Source organism: Passer montanus, unplaced genomic scaffold (genome assembly GCF_014805655.1).
Source record: "Passer montanus isolate IOZ18808 unplaced genomic scaffold, ASM1480565v1 scaffold148, whole genome shotgun sequence".
Lineage (NCBI taxonomy): Eukaryota > Metazoa > Chordata > Aves > Passeriformes > Passeridae > Passer > Passer montanus.
In genome coordinates this window covers 22,849-45,381 of record NW_024361829.1, presented here as the reverse complement: position 1 = coordinate 45,381, position 22,533 = coordinate 22,849, and the positions used below count along the sequence as shown (strand labels likewise).

Sequence of the window (22,533 nt, the reverse complement as noted above, 5' to 3'; positions counted from 1 at the left end):
CTTCCTGCCTCACTGGGAAACAACAGATTCCTTCATTTTCTGAAGAACAGCCAAAATATGGCTGGCTCACACCCCTTCCTCACCCCCTCAGGGGTTTGTGCTCTTGGTGCCAGATCCTGCTCCCTGCTCAAGGGAGCTCTGCCATCAGCTTGGTCTCCTCGAAGCATCATCTCCCCTGAATCTGTATGGCAGAGTTTGTGTTTCAAGGGCTGACTGACCTTCCCTGCACTGCTCAAATCCCAGGAGAGTTTGAGGAGGTGGGGCTTCTACAGACTGAGGGATGCTCCCACAAGAATGGGCACCATGACCATCATCCAAATGCACCAAATGGATGTAAGAAGCCAGAAATATGCTAACTTCCAGTGTTTTCCATGTATACTGCCTTCTTTGGGTGGCTTTTGTGGCCACGGAAGTGGTTTTGTTTTTTGTTGTTTTTTTTTTTCTTTTTGGGGTTTTGTTTGTTTGTTTTGGGTGGTTGATTGGTTGGGTTTTTTGTTTGTTTTTTTTGTTTTTTGTGGCCTGCTGGAGTGGAGGTATGAAAATAAAAGTTTTAAAGTTCTTTAAAAGTTTTTTAAAGCCTTTTATGTTCAGCTTCTGGATGTGGAGCCTACATCGGATATTGTGTATGTTCTTTGTCTCATGCCCTAAGCAGAGCACCAGAAGCTGGAGAGCTACACCAGCACCCCATGACTGGAGGTACTGGGCTTGTGGTGGAAGGTGCAGTGAGCCATGTCCAACTTCAGCATCCTCAGCTGGACTGGGAGCTGCCTAGCTTTGTGCCACAGGATCCAGCTGGGCCAGCTGCGCTTGGAATGAGATAACTGCCGGGCATCCAGAGGTGCAAGTGGCGATGTGTGCTGGGAGCTCAAGGCAGCCCTTGGCTCCTCTCCCGGGAGAGGTGGGTTCCCACGCTGAGGACCCGACGCGGGACCCGACGCGGGACCGGCGGCATCTGCCCCACAGCCTCCGCCCCGCACCGGGGCATTGCGAGCACCGGGGTGTGGAGAAGGCTGCATGGGCACTGTGCTGGGGGAGCCAGCCATCCCCGAGCGTCTGCAGGGATGCCCTGGCCAGGCTGGGTTTCGTTTCTGCCACTCCCCCTCTTCATCCCCGGACCCCCCGTCCCAGCGATGCGCTGCAGCGGGCGCAGCCCCCCCGGCTCGGGCCGCGCCGCCGCTGGGCCGGGCCCCGGTCTGCTGACGCAGTGTCTGAGCCCGGCGAGCACGCTTCGGTTTTTTTTCTTATTTTATTTTGTAACATTCTCCCCCCCCCTTTCTTTCCCTCCCTTTCCCGCTCGCGTCCCTCCTCCTCCTCCTCCTCCTCCTTCTCCCCCTCCCCTCAGCCCCCTCCCCGTCCGCGATCGGGGCCCGAGCGGAGCGGAGCGGAGCGGAGCGGAGCGGGCAGCGCCGGGGATGGGGCGCGGCTCGGCGGGAGCGCGGCCCGCGTGCTCCCCGCGGTGCCCCCCTCTCCGCGGCCCCCTGTGCTGCCTCCTCGGGCTCCAGCTGGTGCTCGGCGCCGCGCACCCAGGTGGGACCGCGCTCTCCCTCCCTCCCTCCCTCCCTCCACTTTCCCGAGTTTTCTTATCGGGAGGAAAAGGGGGGCGAGGAGCCAGACCTCGTCGAGGAGCCAGAGCGGGGCTGGGGACGCCCCCCAGTCCGGGCTCCCCCGGGTGGGGGTGGCGGGACCCCGGCGGCGGCGCGCAGGGCGGGGGGGCCGCCTCGCTCTAGCGCGGGTCACATAGCTGTGGCTTATTTCCTCGCGGAATGTTTTATTTGCTTTTACTACGGTTTGTTTTACTCCATCCTCTCCGGTCGTGGCGCCTTCCGCCGCGTTTTGTTTTCTCCATTTTGGTCGCGCCGTGTTTTCTTCCCGTGCCGCCGCGTTTTCACTCCCTTTTATCACTGTTGAGTTTAACTGCCCGCGCCGAGCGGCCACGCAGCGCCGGCCGAGGCGGCGGAAACGCTTCTGCGGCCGCGGGGGAGGGCAGGGGGGCTCCGGGGCCGGGGGCGGCCGGCGGCTCGCTGCGCTCCGCAGCCCGCTCCAGCCCTTTGTCTGGCCGGGGAGGGCAGTTCGCGGAGCGGGAGGTCGGGAAGCGGCCGAAGGGGTTTGTTGGAGCTTGCCGCTCTCTCCCATCCTGACCCGCTCCCCTCTCCCGATGTGTTAATCTTATGAAAAAGATTTTCATAAAGTCTTTTACTGATCGGATCGGGGCCCGAGTGGGTATTTGCAAACTTTTTTTTTTTTTTTTTTTTTTTTTCTTCTAGTAAGTCTTCACAATAAAGTCAACGGGTTGTATTTTACCTTTTTTTTAACCTTCTGAAGGCACCATGAGCCAGACACTGGAGGCTCCTCTGCATGGCCCCTGAAATTGCCGTTTGAGACCCTTTTCATGCCAGGACAGTCTAGCCTAGAACTGAGGAACTGCTTTTGGGGCTTCCTTGAATTATTTTGGCTCTATTCAGGAAATTTTAAGATTTGAAAAGAAAGCAAAATTGGCTACTTTTACCTAAAAATAACAACTGTAATCCCTTGGCCTATTTTGTCAGAGCACATTTAGCAAATCCAGAGCAGATTTGGAAGTGGCAGCATAGGAAGACACTGATCCCCTCCCCCATCTCCCCTTGCCCCCCCAGGGCTTTCCCCTCTCCCTTCAGTCTCCCAGTGCCTTGGGGCTGAGATGCCTCACTCAAGGGGCAAACATGTGGTCATGGACTTGATGACAGTGGGCAGCAATCCCATGCCAAGCAAAGGGTTGGTTCTGGGATCAGAGGAGAAACTGGAAACTGCTTGGCTGGGAGATGGAGAAAGTAGAAAGCAATGGGAAAGGAGACCCCTGTATCCTGGGGCACTTGGAAGAGCGGTCAGGGTTTGCTGCTGTGTGTAGACATCTCAGCTGGACTTTTCACAGCTGAATTCCTGTTAGACCTCCCCATAATTTACTTGAGGGCCGTGAATTCCTCCTTCTGTGGGCTTTTAGGAGGTTATTTCATTTCAGCAAGGTTTTGCTACCTTTACAGGCTGTTTCATCCCAAAAAATGTCAGTGGGATCCAAGTCTGGCAGTTCGAGGACAGAGGCACCTCTATCCCGGCCGTGGGGCGGGAGCGGTGGCAGCCGACCCCATGCCGGGCCTGGGCGAGGAACAAGGCAGCTTTCAGCGGCCGCCAGCCCACAGGGCCATGTCACTCATGCCCTGCTGGTGCTGAGCACCCTCAGCTCTTTCTCCTCCCCATCCCCATTTTCAGCTCCTTCTGCCCTGTGTCCGTCCTGCTTTGGGCCTGGTGGATGAAGGGGGCGCAGGATGGTGCCAATGTAAGTGCCACATCCAGGATCCCCCAGCACCAGCCTGCATTGCAGCTCAGAGAGGATCCTTACTGGGAGTTTGGGATCAGGTTGGAGTAGTCCTAAGAGTTCCTTGTTCCCGAGGACACTTTCAGTGCGGGCCAGCCCAGCAGACAAGCATTGATTCCCTGGGGAGCTCTTGCTTCTTTGAGAGGTTTGTGCCAAGCCCTCACCTCCAGGACAGCCAGAAAGGCAGAGCAGAGCTCTTGGCTGGAGGCTTGGGGCAGTTCACCCATCTGTGCAGTATTGTGTGGGCATCCACATACCTTCTCAGGGAAACTGAGGCAGCAGCTCCCATCCTGCCATGGCTGCAGGCAGGACAAGCTCCTTGTCTCAATGCCAGGACTTGGTGCTGGATCGACTTCCCAGTTATCCAGTGTTCTGTGGGGCAAAAGAGAATGCAAAAGGGACCTGGAAAGAATTTACAGCCTGTAGAGCAAACAGAGCAGCCTTTACATGAATTTCCCCCCCATTTTCCCCTTCCTAATGGAAATAGCATGTTGCATGGCAAATGCAGCCCCAAGAAATTATATCTCGATCTTCTTCAGACTGTTTGGGAGTGGGAAAAGGTGTCAGAGGTGTTAGCTTTGCTGCTGGAGCTTGGCAGGGCACAAGGGACTGGCGATCTCACCTCCCCACCATCTGCAGCTACAGCAGCCACTGGGATGTGGCAGCAGGGTTGGGGATGGTGCTTGTGCAAGAATGACAAGAGTGAAAAGAGATTTAATTTAACCTTCCATGCAAAACTGTTCAACTGCAAAATATCTCCTTCCCCTAAAGCCACTCAGCTGGTGTGGGGACCCCAGGTGGTTTCCCGTGGGGAGGTGCTCCTTGACAGCATGTGCAAAGGCATTTTCAGGCATTGAGGTCGTGGTGATGGTTAAAGCCACGTTGCAGATTTTTCTCTCTGGTTTCATTTTCTCTCTGGCTGGATTTTTCACCTTTCCCTGCAGGCAGAGGCACTCTCCTTAAGTATAACTTCCTTAAGTGTTTTCCAAGGAAACATTTTGCCCCAAAATCAAAGCAAATGTGTGCTGAGGGTCTTATCATCTCTCTGTACTAAATAATTTTTTCCAGATGATAAATCCATCACAAGAGGCTCTGGTCCCATTGCCTCGGTGGGTGCTTGGAGCAGGGAAGGGAAGGCTTTGGTCCAGCTCTGCCAGAGGTCCCAGTGTTACACACTAGACCATCAAGCCCTGCTCAGCTCCATGAATGTGGCTGGATCTTGGGTGGGAGGGGGAGTGGTAGCTGCCCTCCCACCCACTCCAGCCCAGCCTAAGCCAGCATTTCCTGAAGGGTTGTTTAAGCAATTTGTAAAATTTGGTTCTTCACGTGCAGTGAGGAGCAGGATTTTAAATAATCTGAACTGTGCACAGCTCACACAGCATCAACATTTTTCTCATTCCTAAGATTGTTTGGAGCCCAAAAGAGACCCACACAGATGCTCTTGTTCTTAAAGAGCCCATCTGTAATTTCTTAAAGATTAGAAGATGATTAGTGGATTGACTTGCAAATTCCTGGGAGCACTCTTTAGTCTGGGAGCAAAGGTTTGGTGGTTTCAAGGGTATTTTCCAGTATAATTTCCATCCCACTGCTCAGTCCTGCACTGCACTTTGTGATGTCACAATAGGGATGCATATGGGATTTTCCATGTAAAATAGCCTTGTTTGCAGGATGGTGCATAGGTGGAATGGACAGACTGAGCTTTTCCCATTTCTCCATCTGAATCCCGACACAGCAACTTGGGGCTCTGTAGTAAAGACCCCATTACCCCAGTAATGCCTGGTCTGGAGGTGCTGGGCATGAGGCAGACAAAGGGCAGCCAGTGGGAAGTTCCATGGTAAATATAGTTTTAATTAACAAAAAATAAAAATAAAAATAAATAAAAATAAATAAATAATAATAATAATAATAAAAAAAATATATATATATATATGTGGGACACCAGAGACTGCCCCTGGTAAGTGTGAATGTTCTTGGGTTTGGTGAATAGTGGTGTCCCTGTCCAGAGACAGTGATACCACTGCTCAGGAAAGTATCATTAGGAGTGGTACGGGAAAAACAAGGGAGGAGAAATCTATGGATCTTTCATCGTTTTGGGGGGAGTTTCTTTAGTAGTTTTGAAATATTTGATAAGTCCTCTGCCAACTGTGCCACCTTGTCTGTGAGGACATGTCAGAGCTGTCCTGCACGTGACATCACACCACTGGCCATTTTGCTGTCCAGGGGTCCGGTGTGCTGGTGGTTGAAGGAATGGGAACAGTCAGAGGATCTGGGGCCAGAGCAGTGCTCAGGGGTGAGTGTTTTACCACTGTGTCCTGGGAAAGAGCCTTTGCCTCTCCCACTGTGTTCTTGGTGGAATCCATTGCACTCCTCCATCCTGGCTGGAGCCTATTCAATGGATAGTGCTGCCTTGATCTCCCTGCGTTCCTTGGGAGTCAGAACCTCTGGATGGATGCAGCTGCTGCAGGGCTGGAGCCTGGGCCAGGTCAAAGGAGAAATTGGGGAAAATTTCCATCCTTCTATCCTTTGCTGGGTACTGGAGGGCAGATTCTGGGGCTCTTGTCTCCTTTGTGGCCACTGCTGTGGTGAGTCCCTTGGGCTGCCAAGGGACAAGCATCCCTTCTGATTGCATTCATTCATCTGTCACCCAGGCAGCATGCTGGGAGAATGGGCTTCTTAATGTCTGCAGAGAGACTGAAGTGAAGTATGGGGCCCCTTTCCAAAATCTTTGTGAGAGAGCAGGAGTGAGCAGGGTGGTGGGTAGCCATCATCATTGTAGCCAAGTAAGGGGCTCATCACATACAGCTCCCACCATATAAACAGCAGCTTCTCTCTGTCTGCTGGGCCAGCCAAGAGGAGTTTCTCAGCTCCAAGTGCACATCCAGCTTCTCCATACCCCCAACCAGACTGTCAGACACTTCACTTTCTTTTTTGTAGCAAGAGGTCCTTAACTCCCTGAGGTCTGTTTTTAAAACAAAACAACAATTACCCTCTTTTATTCTGGAGCTTGGCTTGGAGCACCCAGAGCTGCTTCTGGCAAGTCTGGCCCCAGCCAAGCCTCAGGGTTGTGCTGTGCTGGGGGATGCTGTGGGATGTTGGGCATCATTGCTCATTTGCTGTAAACCTCTAATTTAGGAGCATCAGGGTTGGGGGTTGTGTCTCCTCTCAGCTCTGGAGCAGACGGGACTGGTGCCTTTCCTGAGCCAGACGTGTCCTGGGCCTGCCGGAATGGCTGCATTTCCTTCCCCTTTATTTTTTTTTTTAGTCTGAAGTTCCTCTCTAAGGAGTTTCATGGAGTTACTGATGCCAGAAGCAGCTGGGGAGAGCTGTGATGTCCCTCCTGCAGGCTGGGAATGCTCTTGTGTCGTGTGGTCGCTGGCAGCAGGGATGGTCCAGCTCTGGTGTTGGGAGCTCCCATGGGCACAGCTTTTATCATTGTTTCCCATTGCCAGCCCGCAGAAGGATGCACAGGCCTCCTTCCTTTGGCCAAAAATTGATGCTCTTCATGGCAGTGGCTGTGCTTTTTACTCTTCTCCACACCAAGACTGTAAGCATCAGCCGTGCCCGGGCTGACTGCTGGACCTGGGCTTTGCTGGGAACTTCTCTCCAGAAAGGGGATTTTCCTCCAGAGGAATAATTTGTCCAGTAATGTGAAATTCAAGATGGAGTTGGGACTTTTCTGTGACCCTGCTGTATCCCTCAGCAGAAATGGCTGGGCATGGTGAGGGGCAGTCCTGGAGTCCTGCCATCCCAAATGTCACTGGAAGGTGAATTGTTGGGCTGGTCTCTCCCCATTCCAGCAGTTCCTTCTCTTCCTCAGGGCTGTGCAGGCTAGGCCTAGCTGAGGCTCTGTCAGGTGAAACTCTCCGGTATTCCACGAGCAATGATTTTTAGTTCTTTGTGGAGTCCCAAAATGGCTTGGGTTGAAAGGGTACTTAAAGACCATCTCCTTCCACCCTCTGCCATGGGCAGGGACACCTTCCACCAGTATGGACTGCATCTAACCAGGCCTTGGATATTTCCAGGGTGGGAAAGCCACAGATTCTCTGGGCAACCTGTGCCAGGGCCACTCCACCCTCACAGGAAAGGATTTCTTCCCAATGTGCCATCTAACCCCGCCCTCCTCCAGCTTCAAGCCACTGTCCTGTCACTCCAGGCCCTTGTCCAAAGTCCCTGTCCAGCTCTCCTGGAGCCCCTTTAGGCACTGAAAGGGGCTCTAAGGTCTCCCTGGAAACTTCTCCAGGCTGAACATCCCCCGCTCTCCCAGCCTGTCTGCATTTTTTGGTCATATTTTTCTGTGGTTTTTTTTTTTGTTTGTTTGTTTGTTTGTTTTTTTTAATTCCAGGGGAAGTTTTATTTGCTGCTGATCTTTCCCCTGTACTTGGTGCATCCCCACCATGTTAATTGTGAATGAGTTCCTGGTTCCTGCAGTTTTTCACTCATTGGTGCCATGTGGGTTTCAGAGCCACTGCTCACCCTTGGGCTGCAAAAATGGGCTGAAAAGATGGTGGTTTGGACTAGGTGGCTTGGGGCTGCTGTGCCCTGTCTGCTGGCAGGTGAGACACATTACATGAGGATATTCAGGCTGAAATGGGGATTCCTTTGCACCTTCCAAGTGGAGGGTGGGTTTCTTGCTGCAGGATGTTACAGGTAAAAGCTTTTCCTGGGCTCACAAATCCAAATGAAGGTGTTAGTAAGCACAGAGGGCTGCAAGCCCTGAGGGAGCTCATGAGTCTCAGAGTGCCAGTGGAGCCCTGTTTGCTGGAGTGGCTAGGGCGCCTTGTGGGCTCCAAGGCTTTGCTGCCTTTACCCTCTAGGTTGGAGCAAATCATACCCATCGTGTGTCTGCAGCACAGGAACCTCCGAGAGGGATCCATCCCTGTGCCTGCAAGTGTGTTCAGCCTCCTGCACAAGCAACTTGGAGCTGTATTTTTTGGGACATCCCTCATAAAGGGGAACCTTGAGTGAGAACAAGGGCAGGGAGCACCTTTTTCCAGGGCAGCTGCGGGGCAGGGCTGAGTTCCAGAGGTTTGCAAGGGGCTCTGCCATCACACGGTGCCATGGTTGCCCTCACAGAGGAGCCAAAGGGGTGGCAGGGGCTGGCAGGGATGTGGTATCAGAACCTCGCAGCACTGACATGTTTGGGACAGCATTTGCTTTCAGTTGTAACTGAAGCCAGAACCCTGGAGCTGCTCCAGTCCAGGATAACTGGGGCCGGAGTCCTTTCTTGAATTTGCTCCCTGCTGGTGATAGGAGGGTGACAAATGCAATGGAGCAGGGATGCTCTGGGTGTTGTGGGTGGCTGAGCTGGAATGTGCTTGGGGCTCGGTGATACCAAAGATGCCCATCCATGCTGTGCTGTAGGGTTTTTCTGTCCGCTGTCCTTGTGGCCTCTCTCATCCGGTGCTGTCCACAGTCCCCAAAATTGCTGAAAGTTTGTTAAGTTTTCCATATTTGCTTGGAGGTGATAAAGCTGTTGTGGGACGGATTGAGCTGAGTTCCTTCAGTTCAGGCTTTCTGCTGGCCAAGAACTTGCTTTTTTTGAGTAAGAAAAAGAACCTGGAGCCAGCACAGGGTGTAAAAGCTCCCTTGAGGGCTGCCTCAAAAGATGGCAGCTACTCCATCCCTGCAGTGTTCAGCCACCAGTGCCAAGGACAATTTCTCCTGTGGTGCTCAGGCATGAGCACCCAGTATTTCCCACTTGGGTGAGGAGAATGTTTCTGCTGGCAGAGCCAGTGTCCTGCTTTCAGTCCTAGTTCCCTCTGTCCCCACCATCACACTGCTGTGTAGCACCAGCTGCTTTCCATGATCCCACCAGTAGGTTGAAGGCAGCATCCTCGTGGCTGCATGGCTGGAGCAAGACACCATCCTTGATGGAAGTGTGTGGGATTTTGCTTTGCTTTCACAAGTCCTCCACAGAGGAGGAGGACCAGGATGTGATGGGTCAGAGCTGCTCCAAGCCTGCCCTGCTCAAAAGAGGGAGGATGCAGGAGGGAGAGACGGAGCATGCTAATACCAGCCCTGGTTTAGTTTTGGTGATTCCAGGCAGAGCATCCAGCAGGATTGCATTTTCCAGTGCTCTTTGTCCTGTGCCAGAGGACAGCTCCTCTTTGGGAAGGATCTGCAGGTGTTGATGTAGGTGGGTTTGCATAACTGGGGGGCGTTTGGAAAGCTCTGCCTGTGTGATTTCAGATCCACAGGTGGGTACCAAAACCTGAGGAACATCTCTGAAAGGAGTCAGCCATACTGTGCCGTGGCTACTGAGGGCAGTGAAGGAGAGCAGGCCCTGGAAGGGACGGGGACATTCCCAGTCCCTTTGGGATGCTCCTCTGGAGCCACCTCCTACAAGGACTGGGTTTGCTCTGCAGAATACCATCTTGAGAAAAGGGATTCATTGATCCCAACGTGTCTCCTCCTACCCAACTACACATCTATCCTGGGGTCAGGAATGCTGAATGCTCCTTTCAGTACCCAGCAGCTTGTCCAAGCACCACTGCCAATGTCATGGACACCATGGACCCAGTCAATGCCAAATTCCGTAGAAATAAGGGAAAGAAAGGTGTATTTTTGATGAAGCACAGCTTTGCTGCCTTGTGTTGAGCTCATGCGGGTCATCCCCCCAGCTCCTCCCCAGCAGTGCACAGCGAGCAGTTTTGCTGGAAGAGCTGGGGGTGGTGCCAGGGCTGAGCTGGTGCTGGAGCTTTGCTGTTCCTCCATGGCCCAGCAGACACTGGGGACACACACTGCATGGCCTCTCCTGCCTTCTTTGAGCCAAGGGGCTGAGCTGCTTGCAGCATGCAGAGGCTGCCCAAATCCCATAGCCTATAATTTCCTGCATCCAGCTCTTCCTCATTTTACTCTTTTTAGAGTAAAATGGTATTTTGTGCTTCTCTGGCCCCAGGCCTGCCCCCTCCAGTCTGGATGGCTTCCTTGAACATGGTGCCACTGCACGACCACTGGTGAGTGTGGCCCTTGCATGGTGCTGCCAGCCCCAGTGCAGCATTGAGCACCTGACACTGATTCCTGAGCTGCTCCAGGGCTTTTCCAACTCATTATTATTTTTTTCTTGCAAGACAGGGCTCACAGGTGTCCTGTTGCTGATGCTCTCTGTGATAGAGCAGCAGCTTTTCTGTTCTAAGGAGCAAAGGACTGGTGTTTGGCTCCTTGCAGAGGAGCCACTGTGGCATCAGGCCCCAGGGAGGCCTCATCCTGCTCCATGGGGTCACAGCACTGATGCTACATCACCCAAACCTGCTTAAAGACCCCCATAGCTCTGGTGCTGGAAGGGCTTCACTGCCCTCTCTGTAGGTGGGAAGGGGAAAGCAATGGGCTGGGTGTGGCATGGGTGGTGCTGGCATGGGGAGAAGGTGTTTGGTGGGAGATGAGTTGGTCTCCCACTGTGTAGGTCAGGATCAGGCCAGTTCCAGCTGGAGAAACACCATCACCAGCTTAAGGAGCCTGAGCTTCGGCCAGCCAGAATTAGCCCTGTCTAGATTTTTGCTTATTTTCTCACTTGCCATGATTTAAAAAATATTTTCAGTGAAATTAAATGTTTCCCTTAAATTAAATAAAGCCCTGCCAACAAGCTTCACTTTTGTTCATTTGACATCATCAAAAAAATGTCATCTAGGCTGGAGAAGGGGCCTCTGACATAATTTCGGACACAAAGCTGGGTCGATGCTGGAACTCCCAGAAGAAATGGGAGTGCCTGTCCTGTCTTCCTCCACTTCCTTCTTCCTTTCATACACAGGGCAGAGGAGTTCTGTGAGCCAAGATGTTTGTTGCTTGAACGTGCAGGAGCTGTCTGCAACAGCAGGGCTGGGGCAGGGTGAGGTTGTGGGGAAATGGGAAATGAAAACCTTTTCAGCCCAAAAAATTCATACAATGGCAAAAAACCAAAGCAAACCAAAGCTAAATATAGTGGGGCCCGTGAGTTCACTTGGACTTCTGGTGAATGTTTGTGGTGGAAAAAAATTGGATGTTTTATAACAAAGAACAACAAAAGTGGTGGTGTTGATGTGGTGCTTTAGGAAGATTCTTGCTGGGGTATTGGGGTAAGAAGAGACAGTGACAAGCCCTGAGGTAGCTTTTTAGCTTAGAAGCATTCATTTGAAGAAATAAAATGTCTTTTAAATTTGACACATCAGCTGAAGCAGCATGTCCCAGCATGTCTGGGATTTACTGATTTATGCAGGTTTTGGGATAAAGTCACATCGTGGAGTGGCCCCCAATGATGCTGTGGGTCAGGGAATTTCCTTGGAGAAGCATGGTTGGCCCGTGGCAGCAGGCAGGACTGTGGGATGTGTGTGGAGTTAGGGTTGATCTTGGCCTGTCTTCCCTTGTTGGCTGTACCTCTGTCTGCTGGCAGCGATTCTGGTCACTTGGCTTCTGCCTCCAAATGCCTGGGCTGGGATTCCAAAGGGTCCTGACGTGACATTTTGTATTTGCTGGGGCTGGGCCTGTGCAGGCATGTTCCTTCACAGGATGGGAGACCTTCCCCAGCACTTCTTGTTTGCTCCGCAGTTTTTAGCAGGCCCCCCAGACATGCATAGCAGTGATGGATGTGCTTTTCCGTGCTCTGTTTTTCTTCGCCTGGAGCAAATGGCTGGTGCCAAAGCCATTGGCTCCTCCAGCACTGGCATCATTGCAATGCCTGGGAATGCTGCAGCCAGGTGCTGCCCATGGGAGGTCAATTCGGAACGGCTCTGAGACGATGCAGTTAGAGTGGGTGAGCACTTTGTGCTGGCTCTGATGCCCAAGAGCCACCCTTGGTGATGCCACGCTGGACACAGACACCCATCTGTGTCACTCCTCCCAGAGCCCTCCAGCAGGAATAGGCAGTGGGGCAAATCCCGAGTCAATGCTGAAGGGAAGTGGTGCTCCCGGGTGCTGTGCCCAGGGATGCATGCCAAAACTTGCTTTGCACAGTGCCAGAATGTCCTGTCAGGACTCAGGACCATGCATGGCACATACTGAATCTCACCCAGTGATGCTTTCACCCTTTCCATGTGTTCTCTCCCCAGACTCCAAAGTCTTTCTCATCTACAACACGGGCGTGCAGGGCTGCCTGGAGACCAAGGACTCGCTGGTGCGACTGGCCAAGGGCTGCAACACCAGTACCCCAGCCCAGCAGTGGAAATGGGTCTCCCGAAATCGCCTCTTCAATGTGGGGGCCATGCAGTGCCTGGGAGTATCATGGCATGGGACTAATGCCACAGCAGGGCTGCACCTCTTGGCCACCTATGAGTGCGACCGCGAGTCAGTCAACATGCGCTGGAGCTGCCGTGGGCTCGGGGAGCAGCTCTCGCAGCATCTAGGTGCCCGCTTGGGCAATTCCTCCCTGGACAGGGGGGACCAGGTGCATGGCTCACAGTGGAGGACGTATGGCACTGAGGAAGATCTGTGCTCCATGTCCTACTCTGGTAACACCTCCTTGGGAATTAGTGTTATCCTAATAACCACCCCAAAATGTGAGCTGAGGCTATGGTGCTGCATCAACTGGGTCCTGCCTGGGAAGCTCAGTCCCAGCTTGTTGGGGCTACAGAACCAGGCGGGATCAGGGCGATGGGGACTGGGAAGCCTTCGGGCACCGCATAGCCCCCCACACTGGGCCAACCTGCACCCCTCACCCCAAATCTCCCTCCAGCCTCCATAGACACATCCTCAAGCAAGGGCTCCTCTTTTTCCCCAGAGATTTACACCATCCAGGGCAACTCTCACGGGAAGCCCTGCACCATCCCCTTCAAGTACGACAACCAGTGGTTTCATGAGTGCACCAGCACAGGGCGGGAGGACGGGCACCTCTGGTGTGCCACCACCCAGGACTATGGCAAGGACGAGCGGTGGGGCTTCTGCCCCATAAAGAGTAAGTAGGGGGACACATCCCATGGGAAAAAGTAAAAACCCCATGCCAATCCCTCTTGGGGACTTCCAGGTTTCTCGTCTCCCACTGTGAGCAGTCTGCAGTGCCAGAGCAGCATGTTTTTGGGATTTATTGGGTTATTGTGGGTTTTCTTGTGTCTGTGTTGGGTGCTCACCCTGCTCATCCCCACAGGCAATGACTGTGAGACCTTTTGGGACAAGGATCACCTCACAAACAGCTGCTACCAGTTCAACTTCCAGTCGACCCTGTCATGGCAGGAAGCCTGGAATAGCTGTGAGCAACAAGGGGCCAACCTGCTGAGCATCACAGAGATCCATGAGCAGACCTACATCAATGGTGAGATTCTGGCAGCCTATCTGTGCACCACTCATCTGGAGCAGAGCTGATGGCACTGTGGGCAGAGCCAGTTTGCTCTGTCTGCCCCAGGTTTGGGGGGATGACACGCTGGCGACTGAGCTGGGCTTGGGGGACTGATTCTGCCCCTCTGGCTGTGTTGGCTCCAGGCCTGTTGACCGGCTACAGCTCTACGCTCTGGATTGGCCTGAATGACCTGGACATCAATGGAGGCTGGCAGTGGTCAGACAACTCACCCCTCAAGTACCTCAACTGGGAGAATGGTGAGACAGGGGAGGTTATGGTGGTGATGGGGCTTGAAGAACACCCTATGACCACCAGAGGTGGCTCCATGGCAAGGGAGGTGGCCCAGGCTGCTGCAGGGTGTCCCCTTGCTGCATGGGGACAGAGAGCCCCAGGGGCCTGTAACAGCCTGGGACATCTGTGAGGCTGGAGCAGGGACACAGGGTACTGGGGGGGAATTGGCCCTCTGCAGACACTCGTTGACCCTGTGGATAACGTGGATTGACATTCCTTGTTTGGTGGGTTGCTGCATCCCTGCTTAGTGCTGGAGTGTGGCTGAGGAATGATTCCCAGCTGCAGACACCCATCCCTAACCCTGGGGTACTCAGAGGGAAGGGGGCCCATTGATCATGCCTGGTGCCATCACCTAACAACACTTAGGGGAAAACAGTGATACGCTTGGAGTAGGTTTGAGGACAGTCAGGAGAAGTTCAGGTCTGGTATTTTGACCCCTTGACTGCTATTGACATTTCCAGGTAATACAGTGACCCTTTGGGTTCTTGTGCATTGAGGCACTGGGCATGTTGGGGTCATGTCTTCATTGTGCAAAATAACAAAATAAAAGGGGTTTTAATGGTGTTGAAGCCAGGAGAGCTGCATTGGTGGCTCTGTCCTGACTCCTCCTTATCCCTAGTAGCCTGTCCCCTCCTTATCCCACTCTGCAGACCAGCCCGACAACCCCAGTGAGGAGAACTGCGGGGTGATTCGTACTGAGTCATCCGGGGGATGGCAGAACCGTGACTGTGGCATCGCCCTCCCCTACGTCTGCAAGAAGAAGCCCAACGCCACGGCTGACCCCTTCCTGACGGGTGAGCAGGGGATGACCAGCATTGGGAATGGGCAGCACTGTAACCCATCTGGTCCTCCCACCCAAGCATGGTCAGGGGATGCTGCCCATATAGGTGCCCATGGTGTCCTCAGCTTGCAGGTGTCCTAGGTGTGCAGAGCAGGGCTTGAGCTCCCTAGATTTAGGAAAAGTCATCCCCAAGGAACATTTCCAAGAAGTGCTTGGTGCCATTCCAGGTTGAGTGGTAAAGGAGGGATGGAAAGCAGCCTGTACTCCTGGTCCCCAGGGGAGGGGATCTCTCTGCTCTACTCTGCCCTCATTCTTCTGCAGACAGAAGGGATTTTATTTTGTTTTGTCCCTGGAGCTCTGAAGCCACCATTCCCACACCTTGCACTCCCTGTTATATTTTGGCCGTGGCTTTCCCACCGCGGCTTTGGCTTCGCCTGCTGAGTACCCGTAGGACTCCAGTCCTTTCCCTGCCAAGGAGAGGGCTGGATAGCTGGGCAAGAACTCTCAGGCTGCCTTGTGTCCTGCCAGACTCGTGGTCGGAGGTGAAGGTGGACTGCGAGCCCAGCTGGCAGCCCTTCCAGTCCAACTGCTACCGGCTGGTAGGAGAGAAGAAGAGCTGGCAGGACGCGAAGAAGACCTGCCTGCGGAGTGGGGGTGATTTGGTCAGCATCCACACCCTCTCTGAGCTGGAATTTGTCACCAAGGAGATCAAGCAAGGTAAGAGGAGCTTTCTGTGCCAGCAGCCCCTTTCCTGTTTTATGGGGTCCGTGGAAAAGTCCCTGGATGTGCTGGAGGCTGCAGAGTTGACTTTGTGCTTGTGCTGGGAGCAGAGGTCCCAGTCTGGGAGGTGCTGTGTTCCTTGGAGAAGCCCATAATCTGGGTGCATCCTCTGTCCAGCAAATGTAAAAGCTGTTCCCAGAGCCTGCAGTGCTTAGTCAAAACTACACAGCTGCAGCTGGGAATGGTGCTAGTCCCAGCTAGTTAATGTAGGAAAAGATGGGAAAAAAAATCCTGCTGGACTTGCTGGAGGAGGCCAGCAAGAAGGCATAGGAGGGTGGAGGAAGGGGAGGAAATACTTCTGCCTCCCAGGCTGGGAGCAGACTGGGATGTGCTGGAAAGGAATGGTTGAAAACCAGTAGTTCATTGGACCTGAGCTTGCAGTCCTGGACTTCTACTCCCAAACTGCTAGCCCCTCTCTGAAAGCAGCAGGCAAATGTCCCTGTGTTTCCCACTCTGGGGGTCCATGTCCTTGTAATTTCACACTTCAGGGGTCCATCCTTGCAGGCAGGAGCTGCCCTGCCCTGTCCTGCCCTCTCCTGCCCACTGGCACAAGGAGGTCAGAGCTGAGCCCTGAGTGAATTTTGGCAGGTGCTGGTACAGAGACCAGTTCCATCACGAGGGTTGAAGTCATGGGGGGTTCTGCATGGGGTCAGCCAGGAGGAGGGAACGTCAATGCCTCCCTTCCTGTCCTGGCAGATGTGGAGGAGCTCTGGATTGGCCTAAATGACCTCAAGCTGCAAATGAACTTCGAGTGGTCAGATGGGACGCCTGTGCGGTTCACATACTGGCACCCCTTTGAGCCCAACAACTTCCGTGACAGCCTGGAGGACTGTGTTACCATCTGGGGACCGGTGAGAACCTGGAGGGGATGGGGGTTATCCTGTGTCTCTGTAGGGAGTACTGCAGCATCCTCATTGCTGAGGAGGGCATTCCTCAGGGAGTGTCTCCAGCTGGGTTCAGCCTAGCTCATCTGAGCCTTTAGGACAGGAGGAATCTATCTCATCATCCTTGGGGATTTGGTGTAGGGAAGTAAAGTCTTTGGACCCAAGGTAGGGATGAAGGGGCTGGGACATTTCCCAGGCTGTCAGATGGGCTCACTGCCGCTCTTCTTACCACCCTGCAGGAAGGGAGGTGGAATGACAGCCCCTGCAACCAGACCCTGCCTTCCATCTGCAAAAAGCCTGGTCGGGTGAGCCAGGAGAAGGAGGAAGATGACCACGGTTGCCGAAAGGTGAGGGGCACATGGGGCAGCAGTGGTTCTGGCTGCTCCGTGGCTCTGCATGGTGCTTGAGGCTTCAAGGGGACCTTTCCCTAAAACCATTTTGGGGAGCCCCGATGAGCAGCACCCAGAGCAGCTGGTCTGTGTCTGAGAGCTGTTGAGCTGGAGCCTTCTGGGGCTGCTGAGCCCCTCGCTGCTGTGGTGGAGGAATCCATGGGAAGAAATTGGGACACAAAACACATGTGTCTGGGCATGTTGTCCAAGACTCTCCCCATCAGGCAGCCTTGGCTGCCAGCAGGGATGTTCATTTTATCCCCCCTTCCCTCTCTTTGTGCCAAAATACAGGAGCACGTGGGAGCCTGGCAGGATGGAGGTGGCTGACAGCCCTATGCCTTGGCATGATGGCAGGTTGCCTCCTCTGGGGCAGGGCATGGGCATTTTGGGGACACCAAACCAGCAGATTCTCACACAGCCTGTGCCCTGCCTTGGTTTCCCCAGCTGTCGCACGGGGCTGAAGCCGGCCTGTTCCCACGCTTGCTGAGAAGTGGCTTTTGTGGTTCTCTGCAAAGCTTCCAAGCACTGAGTCTGGCAGCAGTCTGGCTCTTGAACCTCTCCCAGCCTTTCATAGCTGGCCAGCATGCTTGTGCCCTGGCTAGCAAACAGCCACTCCAGGCTAGCTCCCAGAGGTGCTGCTGGGCTCCTCCCATGTCCTTGCCCCATTTCTAGCAGCTGCTTGGCTATACCAGAGCTCAGGGGAGCACAGCAGCCAGGAGAGCTGCCATGCAGAGCCAGATTTGAGGGCTGCCAGACATAGCTGGAAGAGCCCCTGTGCCCACAGGGGGGATGAGACACTCAGTTGCAAAGTTCTGCTATCATGCATCTGTGTGTCCCCAAAGCAGTCCTGAGGACTCCCTGCTCAGATTTAACTCCCTCCTGGCTCTCCAGCCACAGTCTTATCCTGGCCCTGGGTGCCCAGCAGAGATGCACTGGGAAACAAACTGTGGGGATAAATGAACCAATGAACCAGTGCAAGGGACAAATGAACCAAGAACCATCCTTCTTCTACTTACTCATTCTCAATGAGGACTTTTGCCACCCAGAAGCAGAAGCTGGTGGAGAGGAGGCAGATCTCGCTCAGGCATTTGGTCCTATCCACTCCAGCCACTGTGCTGGTTTTTCATAGTGACCTTGCTGCATTTCCCCCCCTTTAAAAATCTCCGTTATTTCAGGGACAACCTTAAAAAGGAAGCAATGAAGGATAGAGTTTTCGGCAATGGGAAAGGCAGATCAGGAGAGGGATGTGGGGGCGCACTGGGATTGGAAGCTGGAGGCAGCACTTGGGGATCCTGTCCTGGTCCTCTTTTAGATCACAGGGACTTGTGGTGCTCAGTGTGTGGGAGTGCACCCTTGGAGTATTAGGGGTGCTGAGGCTGGTGCTGGTTGGGGACCCATCTGGGGACATTGCATTGTCCCAGGATAGGCCTCCTTTCTTGTCTGCTCAGTTGCATCCATGCTGTTCCAGAGGGATGCAGATTATGGGTCTGTATCTAGATTTGCTAACTTCGGAGAAAGGCTGTAGGAGCAAGAACTTGGAGGAAAATCTGGGATTTGTAGTTGTTTTCATTTCCCAAAGCTGCTCTCCTGCTTCTTTCCCCACTGTGTTGATGACACTGCATATGGCATGTGCCCCCACTGTCGTTCCAATGTTCGGAGGACCCAGGAGTAGAACCGTAGTGATACTTCCCCCTTCCAGGGGGTCCCTGAGCTCCTTGGCTGACCCATTTTGCCCTTTTGAAGGGTGTGTGTCTCCCCTCTTGCAGATGAGCCCCCATGTCCCTCCCGACTACCACCACCACTGCTTGCTCTGGCAGAAAACAGACACTATTGTGCCTCCAACCCCGGAGAGGCTCCAATATCAACAAGGCAAGGGATTAAAGCTGGCTGTGGTGGTACTCGCTTTGGACTCAGTCCTGCAGTGTAAAGAGGAGGATTGTGTTTCCTTGCCTGCTCCCCGGCCAGGGCTGGACGCTGGCAGGGAGAGCTGTTTTCCCAGCTTTGAAGCTGCCTGGGTGTTTGTTTTCCCTTGTAGCCATGTCCTCTAGGGCCAGGGGCTTGTTGAAGCTCAAAGCTGAGCGGGGTCAAGCTGGGGTAGCTGGGGGCAGAAGACCTCCCAGGAGAAGGCAGAGGTGGTGGTGAGGAACTTGGGATGTTGCTCTCGTGCCCTGGCATTGCTTCCATCCTTCTGGGGAGGTCCAGCTGGGCAGTGGTGGATGTTCCCTGTCACCCGTCCCCAGGGCTGGAAGTGGCACAGCCCATCCTGCTTCTGGCTGGGCGAGGACCGTGTCCCCTACAGTGACGCCCGCAAGACGTGCTCTGACTACAGCTCCACGCTGGTTACCATCACCAACAGGTCAGTGCCATGCCAGTGGTGGTGGGTTTGCCCCAAAACAAGCCCTGCAATGTGGGGAGTGACTTCCAAGGGCTGGAGCATCATGGGCAGCTCAGTGTCTCAGCTCACTGCATCACCCACTCTCACTGTCCTTCCAGGTTCGAGCAGGCGTACGTGAGCAGTCTCATTTATGGCTGGGATGGGGAGTATTTTTGGACAGCTCTGCAGGACATCAATGAGACAGGCGCTTTCCACTGGCTGAGCGGGGATGAAGTGATGTACACTCACTGGAACCGCAACCAGCCCGGTAAGGGATGGAGGTGGGATGAGGGCTCCCCCTTCATGCAGGGCAGGGCTGGCACTGCCCTCCAGCACAGTCCAACTCTAAGGCTGGCATCTCCCCTGCTCTTGTGAGCACTCCAGGTTACAACAAGGGTGGCTGCGTGGCCCTGGCCACTGGCAGTTCCATGGGGCTGTGGGAGGTGAAGAACTGCAGCACCTTCAAAGCCAAGTACATCTGTCGACAGAACTTGGGCACCCCAGTCAATCCTGAACTGCCCAGTCCTTTCCCCACACCCAGCCTCACTGCCACCTGCCCCCCAGGATGGAGCTCCGACCCCAAACTTCGTCACTGCTACAAGGTGAAGGGGGGTTGGACAGGTTGGTGTGGGGATGCACATGCCTCCCCAGTGCAGGGGAGTGAAGGGGCACATTTTGGTGCTTGCAAGAGGCACTCCACAGCCCTGGCTGGGGCTGGATGGCAGCACTGGGACGTGGCTGCCTGCAGGTGGGAACAGGGCTCTGCTCCTGTTCTGCTGCTGAGCCCCCCATGCTGTGGGTTTTCCCTTTCCCAGGTATTCAGCTTTGAAAAGCTGCAAGAAAAGAAGACGTGGATCACTGCACTGGAATTCTGCCGGGAGCTGGGAGCCCAGCTGCTCAGTCTAGGCAGCTACGAGGAGGAGCATTTTGTCGCCAACACCCTTAACAAGATTTTTGGGTGAGAGGCTGGGGGCATCAGTGTGTGTCCCACTGCTGGTGTGTGCTTGCCACAAGGCCACAGCCTTCCTGGTGGTCTAGCACATGTGAGTGGATGGATGGATGGATGGATGGATGGATGGATGGATGGATGGATGGATGGATCTCTCTGAGCACAGACTGGTATACAGAAGGTGCATCAGTTGGTGTGGCTAATATGGGAGATGTGCAAGAAGTTCAGTGTAATTTGGCGATGCAGCTTGGGTTTAAAGCGGCTCCAGTCCTGAGATGGCATGTCTGTTATCCCAGTTCCTATCTTCAGGTGTGTGGGGGTGGCAGGCTTTGAAAACAAACAGAAAAAGCCTTGATTATAAATGTATATTTGTAAATAAGTATAAACCCCTCTGGTTTGGAGGGGGTTTTGTACTCATCTGTCCCCCTGGGTCCCCATAGGGAGTCAGAGCCGGAGCTCCATGAGCAGCACTGGTTCTGGATCGGCCTGAACCGGCGGGACCCTGCTGGAGACCAGAGCTGGAGGTGGAGCGACGGGCTGGGGGTGAGCCCAAGGGGCATTTGAGTTGTGGGAGGGACAAATCTGGTGCTGGTGGAAAGGACCAACACTGTCCATGTCTCTCAATCCCCAGTTTTTCTACCACAACTTTGACCGCAGTAACTATGATGATGATGACATCCGGAGCTGCGCAGTGCTGGATCTGGCCTCCCTGCAGTGGATGCCAATGCAGTGTGAGGCCCAGCTGGACTGGATCTGCAAACTGCCAAAAGGTACTGGCAAAGGCGTCCCCAAACCCATCAGCTGTGTCTGACCTGGAGGAGCATGGGCTGTGGGGTGGTGGAATCCTTGGGAGGAGGGAGGGTGATTCCTAATTCAGGGACTGGGAGAGGTGCTGTCACTTCTGGGGGAATTCTGGAGGGGCATCCTACTGTTGTAGCCCATGGATGGTTTGCAGAGAAGCATCCCAGCCTGCACCCCACTGACAACTTCCCTTACCCTTTCTCCAGGTGCCGATGTGAAGGAGCCGGAGATCACAACCCAAGGTGTGTTAGCCACAGCCTTTTGACACAGTCACAGAATATTCTGAGTTGGACAGGACCCACAAGGACCACTGAGTCCAGCTCCTGGCCCTCCACCCCAACAATCCCACCCTGTTCTTGAGAGTGTTGTCCAAATGCTCCTTGAGCTCTGGCAGCCTTGGAGCCATAGTTACTGCCCTAGGGAGCCTTTTCAGAGCCTGACCATCCTCTGGGAGAAGAACCTTTTCCTGATATCCAACCTCAACCTCTCCTGGCTCAACTGCAGGTCATGCATAGACCACCTGATGTCTTCAATGGGTGTCTGCTGCAGTGTCATTAACACATGATAGATCCTGGGCAGGGTTGTGGGAAGGAAGGGAACCCAGGCATCCCGCTGCAGCTCCGTTGCAGGAGAGGGACAAAAGCAAAGCAGCCCAACAGACAGGGACGTGGGTGTCCTGGCAGGGTGACCATGGCAGGGGTGTCAGCCTCAGCGTGACACTGGTCTCTGCCTGCAGGCAGCAAAGAGTGGGTGAAGTACCAGGAGGCCGAGTACAAGTTCTTTGAACACCACTCAACGTGGCTGCAGGCACAGCGCATCTGCAGCTGGTTCCAGGCTGAGCTGACGTCAGTGCATAGCAAGGCTGAGCTGCACTTCCTGGGCCAGAACCTGAAGAAGGTACCAAGGGGACAGGAACTTCCCAGGGCACCAGTGGCCATGGGCTCTGCTGCCTTGCGGGCTGCTCTTCCTTGTCTTTTTTCACCCTTTTCTGGAGGGACCATATTTGGGGGTGCTGGACTTTGCTGGGGTCATGATGGATTTGTGTGGTGGCTGGTCCTGATGCCTGGGGTGGGTTTGGGGCTTAGCAGAGTGATGGTTTTTACCTTGCTTTTGCAAGCTGGGGAAGGGTGTCTGATCCCATGGCAGCCTCGGTTGCCCCCAAAGACTCTCCAGTCCCTGAAGGGCACTGATACGTCCTCTCTGGGCATGCAGTTCTCCAGGGGCCAGGAGCAGCACTGGTGGATTGGGCTGCACACCTACGAGAACGATGGGAGGTTCAAGTAAGTCACAGACAGCCACTGTATCCCTGGACATCCCTACCCTACAGTCCCCACTACAACCCCAGACCACTATGTCCCTGCACACTACTGTCCCCACATCTCAGAGTGCTGTGACTCAGCAGCTGCATCTCAGGGGTCTCATCCTGGGGTGCTGGGCTGGAGGTTCCTCACCCAAGAGAGTAGTGGTGGGAAACACTCCCAGTTAGGGCATTCAAGTGGTCCCATTCAACAAGTCACTGCTCATCCTCCTGATGCTGTTCCAGGTGGTCTGATGGGTCCCTCCTCAACTTTGTCTCTTGGGCACCAGGCAAGCCTCGGCCCATCAGCAAGGACAGGAAGTGTGTGTACATGACAGCCAGCCGAGGTGAGGGCAGGGCAGGGCTCCACGTGGGGGGCTCTGAGGGGCTGGGGCACT

At 54.2% G+C, this 22,533-nt stretch overlaps 1 protein-coding gene across 1 annotated transcript in view; it reads left to right on the top strand.

Moving 5' to 3' along the window:
* The first annotated feature begins 1,367 nt into the window (after positions 1 to 1,367).
* MRC2 (mannose receptor C type 2) overlaps positions 1,368 to 22,533 on the top strand; it is a 28,731-nt gene continuing 7,565 nt past the window's right edge. The window contains exons 1-19 of the mRNA XM_039701056.1: positions 1,368 to 1,527; positions 12,370 to 12,768; positions 13,038 to 13,211; positions 13,401 to 13,565; positions 13,733 to 13,846; positions 14,531 to 14,674; positions 15,190 to 15,378; positions 16,138 to 16,292; positions 16,565 to 16,672; positions 18,955 to 19,070; positions 19,208 to 19,356; positions 19,473 to 19,690; positions 19,904 to 20,046; positions 20,478 to 20,580; positions 20,669 to 20,807; positions 21,045 to 21,080; positions 21,575 to 21,735; positions 22,051 to 22,118; positions 22,382 to 22,482. Of these exons, the coding sequence (XP_039556990.1) occupies positions 1,413 to 1,527; positions 12,370 to 12,768; positions 13,038 to 13,211; positions 13,401 to 13,565; positions 13,733 to 13,846; positions 14,531 to 14,674; positions 15,190 to 15,378; positions 16,138 to 16,292; positions 16,565 to 16,672; positions 18,955 to 19,070; positions 19,208 to 19,356; positions 19,473 to 19,690; positions 19,904 to 20,046; positions 20,478 to 20,580; positions 20,669 to 20,807; positions 21,045 to 21,080; positions 21,575 to 21,735; positions 22,051 to 22,118; positions 22,382 to 22,482 (2,797 nt within the window). The 5' untranslated portion in view covers positions 1,368 to 1,412. The remainder of the gene's footprint in view (positions 1,528 to 12,369; positions 12,769 to 13,037; positions 13,212 to 13,400; positions 13,566 to 13,732; positions 13,847 to 14,530; positions 14,675 to 15,189; positions 15,379 to 16,137; positions 16,293 to 16,564; positions 16,673 to 18,954; positions 19,071 to 19,207; positions 19,357 to 19,472; positions 19,691 to 19,903; positions 20,047 to 20,477; positions 20,581 to 20,668; positions 20,808 to 21,044; positions 21,081 to 21,574; positions 21,736 to 22,050; positions 22,119 to 22,381; positions 22,483 to 22,533) is intronic.